Below are 12,651 nucleotides of genomic sequence, written 5' to 3'. Positions count from 1 at the left end.
CTCCACTACGGCGTCTCTTGTAATCATATGATAGTTTTGGGACGTTAAACCCCACATATCAATCATCAATGAATTACTTTACACATCCGAAGATTTTTTTGCAGGAACTAATCGGTAGAAACAATGCCTCCAAAAACAATTAAATAGTAACATTTCTCGCCGCAAATGCCAGGAGGAATCATTTGTTATATAATGTTTTGTTCTTCGTGCGTTTGTGCATAGTCCGTGCGATTAAGCTCATATATGGATTGCGGCGCTCGCTAGCCTTGCGGCGTGCACATGAGCACTGTTCCTCGTCAATACCAGCGGTGGGTGAACCCGACCTTTACCGCCAGCTTGACCTGTCAATCAAATTGATTGACGTGCGCACTCGGGTTTGCAAGCTCGTTGATTCTGAGATTTCGCGCCCCCTCCCCCTTCAAAACAAAATTCTGGCTCACAACAAGCCCTGATAATCTTCGTTAATAGCCAAGAACTACAAAGAGTCATCATCATCATCAGCCTGACTCCGTCCACTGCAGGACAAAGGCCTCTCTCATGTTCCGCCAGTTAACCCAGTCCTGTGCTTGCTGCTGCCAATTTATACCCGCAAACTTCTTAATCTCATCTGCCCACCTAACCTTCTGTCTCCCCCTAACCCACTTGCCTTCTCTGGGAATCCAGTTAGTTACCCTGAACGACCAGCGGTTATCCTGTCTACGCGCTACATGGCTGGCCCATGTCCATTTCGTCTTCTTGATTTCAGCTATAATATCCTTAAACCCCGTTTGTTCCCTAATCCACTCTGCTCTCTTTTTTTCTCTTAAGGTTACAGCTACCATTTTTCTTTCCATTGCTCGCTGCGTCGTCCTCAATTTAAGCTGAACCCTCTTTGTAAATCTCCAGGTTTCTGCTCCGTAGCTAAGTACTGGCAAGATACAGCTGTTATATACCTTTCTCTTGAGAGATAGTGGCAATCTACCTGTTATGATTTGAGATTGCTTGCCAAATGTGCTCCACCCCATTCTTATTCTTCTAGTTACTTCAATTTCGTAATTTAGCTCCGCAGTTATTACCTGCCCTAAGTAGACATAGTCTTTTACAACTTCAAGTGCACTATTGCCTATCTCGAAGTGCTGCTCTTTTCCGAGGTTGTTGTACATTACTTTCGTTTTCTGCAGATTCATTTTAAGACCCACCTTTCTGCTCTCCTTGTCTAACTCCGTAATCATGAGATGCAATTCGTCCCCTGAGTTACTCAGCAATGCAATGTCATCGGCGAAGCGCAGGTTACTAAGGTATTCTCCATTAACTCTTATCCCTAACTGTTCCCATTCTAGGCTTCTGAAAACCTCCTGTAAACACGCGGTAAATAGCATTGGGGAGATTATGTCCCCCTGCCTTACACCCTTCTTGATTGGTATTCTGTTACTTTCTTTATGAAGCACTATGGTAGCAGTTGATCCCCTGTAGATTTCTTCCAGAATGTTTTTATATACTCCATCTACGCACTGATTCCGCAGTGTCTGCATGACGGCTGATATTTCTACTGAATCAAACGGCTTCTCGTAATCTATGAAGGCTATGTATAGTGGTTGGTTATACTCTGAGCATTTCTCTATTACCTGATTGATAGTATGAATCTGGTCGATTGTTGAGTAGCCTGTTCTAAATCCTGCTTGTTCCTTTGGTTGATTGAATTCTAATGTTTTCTTTACTCTGTTAGCAATTACTTTTGTAAATAGCTTGTATACTATAGAGAGCAAGCTAATCGGCCTGTAATTTTTCAAGTCCTTGTCATCGCCTTTCTTGTGTATTAAAATAATGTTAGCGTTCTTCCAAGACTCTGGTACTCTTCCCGTCAGGAGACACCTCACCTCGTAAACAGGGTGGCTAGTTTTTCTAACACAATCTGTCCTCCATCTTTCAGTAGATCTGATGTTACCTGATCCTCACCAGCAGCTTTGCCTCTTTGCATGCTCTGCAAAGCTTTTCTGACTTCTTCTATCATTACTGGTGGGGTGTCATCTGGGTTACTGGTAGTTCTTATAGTATTAAAGTCGTGGTTGTCCCGGCTACTGTACAGATCTCTGTAAAACTCCTCCCCTATTTTAACTATCCTATCCATATTGGTAGTTATTTTGCCTTCTTTGTCCCTTGGTGCATACATCCGATTTTCGCCTATCCCAGTTTCCTCTTCACTGCTTTGACGTTTCCTCCGTTTTTCAGAGCATGTTCAATTCTCTCCATGTTATACCTTCTTACGTCAGATACCTTACGCCTATTAATCAACTTCGAAAGTTCTGTCAGTTCTATTTTGTTTGTTGTACTTGAGACTTTCATGATTTCACGATTCCTAATGAGATTCTTCGTTTCCTGGGAAAGCTTGCCAGTGTCCTGTCTAACTACCCTGCCTCCAACTTCCACTGCACACTCCGTAATGATACTCGCCAGATTATCATTCATTGTATCTATGCTAAGGTTGGTTTCCTCACTAAGAGCCGAGTACCTGTTCTGAAGCGAGACTCTGAATTCTCGTAATTTCCCTCTCAGTGCTAGCTCATTGATTGGCTTCTTGCGTATCAGTTTCTGTCGTTCCTTTCTCAAGTCTAGGTGAATTCGAGACCGTACCATTCTATGTCACTGCATCGTACCTTGCCAACCACTTCCACATCCTGCACGATGCCTGCACTACAAAGAGTAGATGAACGTAAATACCTAATATGGTTCCAGGAGCACATAAAGACTGATATATTCAGTGCGAACGAGACGGCTCACGAGTTGTCGCGAGAATTGACCCGCACGCCACCCAACCAGGTTACTCGGTGATCATTCCTGGTGCCACCGACGTACCACACAAAAACCGATTTACGTGCTACACAGAACACTACAAAGAAACAAGGCGCGTCTTTCCAGCACCTCATCCGAGTCTAGACAGTCAACAAGCATATGCATACCAACAGCTACAGACAAACTCCTACCCCAACCCTGTGCACCTCCACAGGGGCAACTGAAGCTACCCACACTTGCACCCGGACAATAAACTCAAACTATGCATAACAGAAAGGGCGTCTGATAAACATATATTCTGGAAATGTCCGAACATATCAGCATGTTATCCTGAGGCCCTCCGGTTGCGGTGGCAGCTAGTGCTGCTCAGCTCAGAAGTCTCAGACCAAAAATGGGCTGTCCAGCAGGCCAGGGAGGCCGTACGAAGACAAGTCTTCTGGTATCTTCCTGTGCGGTCTAGCCCGGACCAGAAACATGCCGAATCACGAAATAAAGTTTATTCACTCGCGTGAACTCGTGACTTGTCATGGTGCCGATGTGACTGTCAAGCATCTCATGCAGTGGACGCTAAGCAGCAGGTTCTTTGCATATACCATCATTTGGTCAGCTTGCACTACAAGACTAGTGTCATCAGAAGAGCTCACTCTCGGTCTGGTCGGTCGGCTTCAGAGCGCTCCTGTTCTCTCTTAACTATGCCATAATTTCCTAGGTCTTAAGAATGTAAAATTGAATAGGTCTTAAATGGAAATCTTCTAATTAACTTGGTAATAATTATTCAAAGTTGAAGTGATATAGTTAACATGTAGATAATTAGTATAACTATGATACCATGACCTTCACATGTAAAGAACTGAATATATTGTTTTAATTAGTGCACTGCTAATTATTGTCATGTTAGATACCGTGGTTTTAGTTACCTCGGTATTAGTTTACAGTTTTTTTAGCACAGTCTGAAAAGGTATGGATTTATTCATTAATCTATTCATTCATTTATTCTTCATTCCTTTAAAATCCCAAACAGAGATATTAAACAAAGCATGGGATTACAAAAAAATAGAAAATTGTTATGGTGAGAGAAATGCACACATGAACTTAGATGAGCAGGTGATAGCAGCGATGTCGTAGGGAAGGCCGTTCCAATTTACAACTACATGAAGAAAAAAAACGTGACAATTTGGAATGAACGTTGTGATGTGATACTCGCGCTGGTGGCGAGATGTATACGGTTGGAGGGCGAGGGAACTGTAAATAATTTTTGAAATAATGATGACCTGGAAATGTGATGCCTGTTCAAAAAAGATGGCAAATGAGAGGCTGTTTTTAATGATGATATGCTGATGAAGTAAAAATATGCTCAGTGAATGAACTTAGAAGCACGATTTTGAATGGATTTAAGGGCATTGGTGAGGCAAGTTTCATGTGGGCACCAGATAAAAGGAGAGTTTAGTTCTAACAGAAGATGTGTATGCACTAAGTTATGTTTAAAGAATCCTAGCTTTTTATTAGCGATGCTATGATGTTGCTAATATGTAAACACCAATCAAGGTCCCTAGGTATAGTGATGCCTAGGTATTTAGCAGACTTCACTGATTCAATGGGTTCATCATGTATTGCATAAGATGAGATAAAGAGAGAGCAACGACGTGTGATTGACATAACCTTGCACTTAGAAGGATTTAGCAACGTTAGCCAGTGATCATACCACTTTTGAATATTGTTGAGGTCAATTTGAAGCAAAATTTGGTCATTTGTATCAGATACAGTGCAATAAACATACTAGTGAGCAAATATGCGAATATTACTTAAAACACAAAGTGGCAGATCATGACTATACTATAAAAAAAGAAGGGGATTTAACAAAGAGCCTTGTGGAATGCCTGATGTTACTTGAAGTGGGTTAGAAGAGTTACTGTTCATTTGCCCAAATTAGTCAGAAATTGCTTGATCCACCTTAGAACATTAGGATGACGGTCAAGGTGTGAATGTTTTAGCAGTAGCAGCTGATGAGCTACCATGTCAAAAGCCTTAGCAAAGTCAAAGAAAATTACATCGGTCTGTGTATTGATATTGAGGTTGAAATTTAGATCATGAACGACGCGGGCTAATTGAGTTTCACATCATAGTCCTTTTCACAACCCATGCAGTGAAGAATGCAAAAAGTTATTAGAGTCAACAAATTCTGCTATGTCAGAGAATATGACATGTTTTTAAAGCTTACAAGGAATGCTTCTTATGAAAATTGCGTGCTAGTTTAATAATGATTCTCTACTACCCGACTTGTTGGCTGTGACGACCTTTGTTGGCAGGTTACTTGTCTTCAATAACTGGGAAAAACAGAAAGCTGAAAAGGAAGCAAAGATGATTTTGGTGTTTTTGAGCAGTCTTGAAGTGATTTTTTCAGGGCCAAGAATAGATAAAAAATTTAGATACCGTCAGACATCTCTGGCATGACTAAGGTAGCAAAATCTAGAAGAGGAGTGTTCTATTCCTCGGTGAAAAGTGATAAAAAGGTAGAGTTCATAATATTAGTGCACTCGAAGTCTGGCAAGAGATCATCTGTTTCATTAGGAATAGTAATTGTTCAGTGCAACTGAGAATTGATGGTCTGCCAAAATTTTTTGGAGTTACCTGACATCAGTCAATGAAAATTATTATGATAGAAGCCACCTGATATGCCCTTGCATAAAATCCATCCCTAGCATAAAATCGATTACCCCTATGTGTAGGATCTGCCAATTTTAACGCGATGCTACTAAAAAGCTCGCTTCACAGAAATTATGGAGTCGGCGTCGTTGGTTGTGAGTGAAAAATCATCTTGTCTGTGACTGAAAGATTGAGAAAGATGCAAGTAAAATAAATAATAAAAATTTCCGGGTACGAATGAGGATCGAAGCTGGGCCGCTCCCATGACAAGTGGGTATTCTACCACAAAGGCACGTCTCTGCTTGGAAATACAGTGAAAGGAACTTCCACTGCTTGTAAATGCAGTGAATATAACATTCACGCTTTACAAACACACGCATCCTGTATACAGACTTATAATTCATGTAGTATCGCAGTATTATTGCATGGTACATTGCCGTCGGGCGTTAGAACAAGTGCTCATTAACACTACCTCGTGGTTTACTGCCGGCCACCGAAAAGGCACACATGTTACTGAACGTGACTCTTGAGACCGCCTAAAGGGTGCTTAGCAAGTTTGAAAACATTTCACGCACATAATTACTCATTGTTTAAAGCATGCTACTCATTACATAGAAATCGACAGAATGCAGTCACATGCAAAAGCTTTACTGACACAAGCCACCTTTAACTTTATCAATTACATTATAGTAATCCACAATTCAAACTTCTTGTGTAATATCATACAACAAAGAGTATGCAATAAGTGATTGAAATACTATTGCATTCAATTCTTAAAGGCAAAGTTCAAAGGTCCCCCAATTTTTTGTCTGTGTGATTACTATTTCTCTGCAGATCTTTTGCCAGTGTTGCTATAACACGCATGTGCGCCTTGACAATTCTTTGTGCTGCTTAAGCATAACGCGTGAAGAAGTGGACAAAGTGTGCTCTGTGTTTACGCCTTTCGTGTGCTCATGTGTTTTATTCATTTCTTTTCGATCACATGGAGCTGGAAAGATGAGGTGAACAAAGTAAACACGATCATGAGACCTTGGCTAGTCTTGAAGTTCAGATTCATGCAACAAGCCATTTTTGGGGTTCTTACTAGAGCTGAGAAAATAGCAAAATTTTTGGTGCGAAGCAATTTTTAATATTGAAACGAGAGTTTGAATAAAGTCGAATATTTTTCTAATATCTTTTTAATACTTCAAAGCGAAATCCCTGAAAAAAGCAGTTGGAGAGGGTTCCCAAGCACACTTTTATGAGAAAGTAATAAGAAAATGTTTTTTTTTTTTGGCGAGGCTGATGAAGCATTAGTGGGGCAGTGTTCGATAGTTGTCTAATCAAGAATGAGGCAATGCTGAGGCCGAATTGTATTTATGCCATGATTCGCAGCCAAAATGTTGCCAACAACCCTTTACACTAAAAACACAGAAATGCTATTTCTTCAACATCTCCTCTTATTTCAATTACTGTGAAAGCTGAATTGATGTGGCAGACAAGTGTGTGCTCCCCTCGAGTCTTGAGCTCCAGATCTGCCTCATAGACGTCGATGCATAAGAACATCTGAAATTTTGAATACTAAATATTTTCGGTGTCCAATTTTTTGGACCTTCTGTCTAAACTTCAGGTCCAAACCATTAATTGAGCCTGCACCTCTGCCACATCTATCATTTTCTTGAGTCAATTCACTTACGACTGCAGCAGAGCCAGAAAGGCCGCTTTGGCACCATATGAAAGTGTGATGAGATGAAGCACATTGAAAATCTGAAGGGGCCACCGACAATCTGACGTTGACTATATTCGTCTTCAGAAAGTTTGAATAGTAAAATTTCAGTGGGAATCGAATTGAATAGCATGTGCTATATAAAAAGTATTCAAAATTTTGTGTAATCACACATTGCTACTTTTAACCTGGGAGAGCAAAGCTATTGCTGTCAAGAAAATAGATAATTTTACATCAGCAGCAAATTAAATGCCTGCATATGCAGTTCTACATTTAGGCAGATAAGTTCACACAGACATAGAAGCAAGACGACTTTTTTAATGATTCTCTTTATACATTAATGATCACCTGTCGTAATGTTGAAGATTGCAATGATTGAGAATGAAAAGAAACCATCACAATGAGAGCAGACTGATGATTACACATACAGTTCATAAATATTACAGCAGACTTACATTACACTCATCACCAATCATGTAAAAAGTATGCGTAAAGAAGCATGACGTATGAAAAATAATGAAGAGTCCAGGTTCACTTGCATGTCCCCGGATTCCAGTTCCTGCACACCATAATGACTGAATGAACAATTCTTTGTGCTGTTCAATGGTGATTGGCAGATTAAGAATTAGAGTCACATCAAGCAGCATTGAACAGTCCTGATGGTACTGCAATGCTTTTGTACCCTGGCATGTACTGATTCCAAAAGTGGCTCAACTTTTCTTGTGAGGATGGCCCGCTCATAGTGACATGCGCAGGCCACAGAGATGATGGCTCTACCAGTTAAAAGGTGCCCTCTCTCGGAGCAGGCGAACCCCATACCGCTGCCACTCGGCCTGCCGAATCCAAAGCTCCTGCGCCGAGTCTAGACAACTCATTATGGAAGCACCTTTCCACGTTGTGATCCTAGGGTCTGTGTCCTGCAATTTGGAAATAAAACAACAGTCAGGATGTACACGCGTTGCCATAACATTCCTTCATACTCATTGCCTGGCGGTGATGTTGCTAGAGCGTGCACTGCACTGAAGCAGTAAATGCCCAGCAAGTTGAGTGATTTTCAAGTGAACAAAATGAAGAAACCTCATGCATTGTTCTTGAAATTTGCACATACTTATTCAAACCACCTTGATGTAGAATATTGGATTGATCACCTCTTAATTCATTCGACAATAGTTTCTTACTAGTGGAACCATGCAGGATAAAAGTAGGATAGTTACAAATGCTTGGGGCGGTTCAATTTGCACTAACATAAATGTGCGTCGGTATTTTTGCATTCCCCCTTACATTTAACACTGCTACCAGGGCCTGATGTTATGATATGCATGTAATAATGCATTCAGCAGTACAGCCATAACCACTCAGCCACTATTAAAAATGACAAGACAGTACACAGAGATGCTTAACATTGAAAACATTGAATTAAAGCAATTACTAATTAAGCAATTATTACTGTTGCTCAAGTAAACACAAATGTCCACAAAATGCAAAGCGTTACCACGTGAAAAACCCACTTGCACACCTATGAATGTTGCGATTCTAGTGCTCCCTAATGTTCCACATATGAATGATAAGCTTCCCTCGCACAGATTCATCATGATCATGTAGCTTACAGGCACTTGTAGTTAGTTGAAGAACACTAATAATTAACAGATATAAACTTTAAACTGTCTGACCAGACATTTTGTACACCAATCTGCAACTTCCTCATTGTAATTTTTGCTCATCTCAATCGTTTTGAAAGGTGGTTAATTAAATTGGCCTAATTAAGCAATTAATCAGAACACAATGAACAGCCTGACTCACTGAAGGCAACATGCATTTGATCGTGTCATCAAAAAGTGTCAACACACTTTTAAACTCCGGCTAAAGATAGCTGGGGCACTCAGTCTAACAACCAATGAGATTTGCGAATCCAAACTGGCCTCGCAAACTACACATTCAAACCTGTTGAACTTTTGTGAACTGGACCAGGGAGATCAAGCTTGTATGCACGTTTCCTTAAAGATATGATTGCAAGAGCTAGCCTATGGCTCTCGTGATTTCGCGGAGAACAATACGTTGATACATCCCAATTGGTAGAGAACAATGCAGCGAGCTGAAGGAGAGAAAGGCATCCAGCACAGTGACTGCGAAGATAGCAAAGAGCAGTCAGGGTGTGCAGACGTGCTCTTTGAAAATTTTATGGAAAAGGTAGCACAGTTATAGAATCACGAAAAGTAGGGTCAGGCTGCAAGCTCAGAAATGAATTGAAAAATTCACAAAGACTGCTTTCTTGCACAGTTACACAAGATAAAATGTTTGGCCCTGGCTTAACTTGGCTGCGCCCGGTTATACGTAGCGTGAGCTACCTCTTGGCAATTCCGCTTTTCGAGACGTTCGTCCATTTGCTCCGGTGTCTTGGCAGCACGTTTAGCCTTCTTCTGTTCGTTCTTCCTGCGCTCAACCGATTATTGCCAGGCAATACTTCAAATACCATGAGTGCAGCTTATTCTCTCTTCTGTGCCACTAAGCAGAAATTTCGCTCTCCTTCTCTATGGGTATACCACACTGGTGATGGCCCGGGATATGTTGTTACGAAGCGCGCCTCCGACGACGTTACGAAGGGCGCCACGACATCTCACCGCTGACACCACTGTTACGAAAGACGGCGACGCCAACACGGTCTCGAAGGTCCCACTGCTTCGAACTCCGCCGGGAAGGTCACCAGCCCTTTGGTAGCGTAGGTTTCTCAGCTCCCGACTGCTTTTGCGCAGAGCTGATAGACGAGCGGACGAGACGACGGTGAGTTAAACAAGGTTTATGTACAGCATATATACAGAGGCGTTACGATTCGGCACTGGGGCCGACAGCTTAGAGACTCGAAGAGCCGAGCTCTCTTTTCTGACACATAGGTCTACTACTCGCGACGCGCCGCAACTCTTTTTTTTTATATGCACCGGGTGGATTCTTTGAGTAACCAAATGTCCAACCAGAAGCGCCGCTGGTCGTGAGGTCAGAATCCTCCAATGGTGTCGCCGCTGGGCCGCGTCATTCTCATCGAATGCGGAGCCGCTGCGCGTGGTTGCAGCCAAGGACGAGTGACGTCGCCAGGCATTGCGTAAGACTCGCCAGACAGGAAGGCGCCGCGGCTGATGACGCCGTTGAGTTGTTCGGCGGGCAAGCGTGCTGGCCTTGACACAGATTGCCTTTTTCAGAGGCATGGACGTTCGATGTGGACTCGCAGGCATAACAATGTATACCCTCACTGATACTTCTGTGCATATGCGCAAAACGAGAGGCACTATCAAGCGGCTAAGGCACAGCATCAGACAGCCACTGCACAACGAAGGCGCACAGCTGGGTGTGCGCTGGCGCCAGTGTGTCTACCGCGGCTATGACGTCACTCGTTTAGAATGTGCAGATTGGGGAGGGATGCGGCGGTAGTGGTGGCAGCTCCAGCGCACCAGCTGTGCGCCGTGCGACCTCACTGCTCCTCTCGCATTCGCAGCATGGCTCTCGATAAGCCACACAAGACCACTCAGCCTCGGCCAGTAGAGCTTACATTATAAAAGAATTTGAAGGGCTGACAGATACAGGGCGGCAACTGTGATGACGGTTGCAGTCTGTCCTATTGAACTGCGATAAAGCATACCACAGCAATAGGACATGTAAAAAAGACTATTAAGACACAACAACAGGAATACAAGAGTCTGTCATTTGTTGTTATATCCATGATCAATGTCCTAGTGCCATTTGTTCCAGTGCAATACGGCAGCCACGTTGTCATAATTGCATACCTCTAATGAATTTCCCAAAGCTCTTTGCAGTAATTCAGTAAACCCTTTAATAAGCCTTGAGCACGATTGTGCACATCTCTTTTAGATGCGAAGCAGCTCTTTGACTAGCCTGTGTAGCGCTGTCCCTTCGTACAATTGAGGCCATGCTCCCCTCGCAGTGTGCGATGACGTGACTCTCTCCCTCGCCTGCCATGCGCTTGCTCCTCTACTGCCGACTCGTCGGTTCACACGCAATAAACCTGACGCACACCTAATGTATGTGTTGAAACATGTCTGTACGTGTCACTTCTTTTTCGCTTCACCTTCTCCACTGCTCGCAACACTCGAGTGCACAACGAGTGGTAACACTCTTTTGGCTCGTTTATCTGCGATAGAGAGCACGTCGGAAGACGACGTTCCTTTGCCGGCTAAAACTTCCGCCGATGCGATTACGCCTAAAGCAGCCGTCGCCTACATTGCCACAATTAGCGAAGCTGAGTGCATTCGCGAATTGTGACATCGTTTATTTATGTAAACACTACACAGAGTTCCGCTTCAAACCGTTTTTCCGGCACCCGCGTCGACGTCCATTTCAACTGGGTCAACGTCGTTGGCAGCACTGCTCTTTAGCATCCCATCAGGGTTGCCTTCGGGAAGATGGTCCAGCATTTTTCGCTAGACAACATATTTTTTTCAATAGTTGTGTTGGCTAGGGACTTAAAAAGAGCAAGGTACACTGATGTTTGAGTGAACTTAACCTTCAGGATGATGAAGGTTTCTTCATTTAATGAACCTCCTTTGGCAGTATTGTGCAACATATGACAGCTTTGCTGAAGGCACTACCACGTTCGATGAGCCGTTAGACAAGCAACTGTCTGCAAGCTGCATAATAAAAAGAATTTTTATTTGTATGAAATTAACGTAACCGAAAAAACAGTTGCTGTAGTATATGTCTATCCCAAAATTCGGTACTATTTATTGTGAAAAAACATGAATGACTTCAGGACAAATATAGATACTTTATGACATTTTCATTATAAATTATTAGTCTTAAACACATAAGCCAACTCATTACTTCATTCTTTTGGTTGCAATAAAATTAAGAGTGCTTCAGAACAATGTTGTGCACAGTTGATGCACTTACAGCCTTTTCCTCAAAAGGCACGTCTAAAAGGATTAAGAAAATCTATTCATAGCAAGATGAATGACAGGAACTGTGCAGCTCTACTTTTTCGTTATTCGCATAAAGGAAGCCTAGCTATGCTTTTTCTAATGTTCCCTAATAGGGGAGATGGTGGTGCTACCAGTTAAAAGATGCTATATGAAGCCCTATAAGGCAACGCTAGTTGACTTTAAAACCAACATGTAAGAGAAAGAAAATAGACAAAAAAATAAACGACAACTTGCCACAAATGCACTTGTCGCATTATGCAGGCAAAATAAGAAATTAATGGAATGTTACTTCCCGATTTTCTCAGAATAAAAATCGCTTAGCACAAGACAGGAAAATTAACATAAAACTTGGGCTTTCACATCATACTCCAAAAAAATGACAATGACGTCATATTGACAACATTAATAGGTAAACCGCGTTAAAGCACAACTATGAGAACTAAGAAGAAGATGTGGCATTGCTGTCTTTTTCGTGTTCTTTTCCACCTATTTCCTCATTTATCTTTTAGTACTGTTTCTTCGTTAATTGTGTACCAACTGGGCCAAGCCTGTACTATCTTACATTATTATCCATTGATCTGTGATGACCTATTTCAGAAACACTGTAAT

General features: G+C 42.1%; 1 protein-coding gene across 2 annotated transcripts in view; it reads right to left on the bottom strand.

Annotated features, from left to right (window-relative positions):
- Positions 1-3,612: 3,612 nt before the first annotated feature.
- The window catches only part of Arp8 (Actin-related protein 8), a 39,076-nt gene continuing 30,037 nt past the window's right edge, over positions 3,613-12,651 (bottom strand). Inside the window, exons 13-14 of one of the 2 annotated variants that reach the window (XR_012894250.1) lie at positions 7,833-8,034; positions 3,613-5,110 (exon numbers count right to left, since the gene is read on the bottom strand). Coding sequence is in view for 1 of the 2 variants with exons in the window: in XM_037412502.2 (XP_037268399.2) it covers positions 7,891-8,034 (144 nt within the window). In the remaining variant the exon portion in view is untranslated. Of the gene's footprint in view, positions 5,111-7,415; positions 8,035-12,651 lie in introns of those variants that run through there. The other variant, XM_037412502.2, reaches the window with a different exon arrangement.

The sequence above is a fragment of the Rhipicephalus microplus genome, chromosome 1 (genome assembly GCF_043290135.1).
Source record: "Rhipicephalus microplus isolate Deutch F79 chromosome 1, USDA_Rmic, whole genome shotgun sequence".
NCBI classification, from domain to species: Eukaryota; Metazoa; Arthropoda; class Arachnida; order Ixodida; family Ixodidae; genus Rhipicephalus; species Rhipicephalus microplus.
The sequence above is the reverse complement of the archived record's forward strand: the minus strand, read 5'-3'. Positions and strand labels throughout refer to the sequence as shown.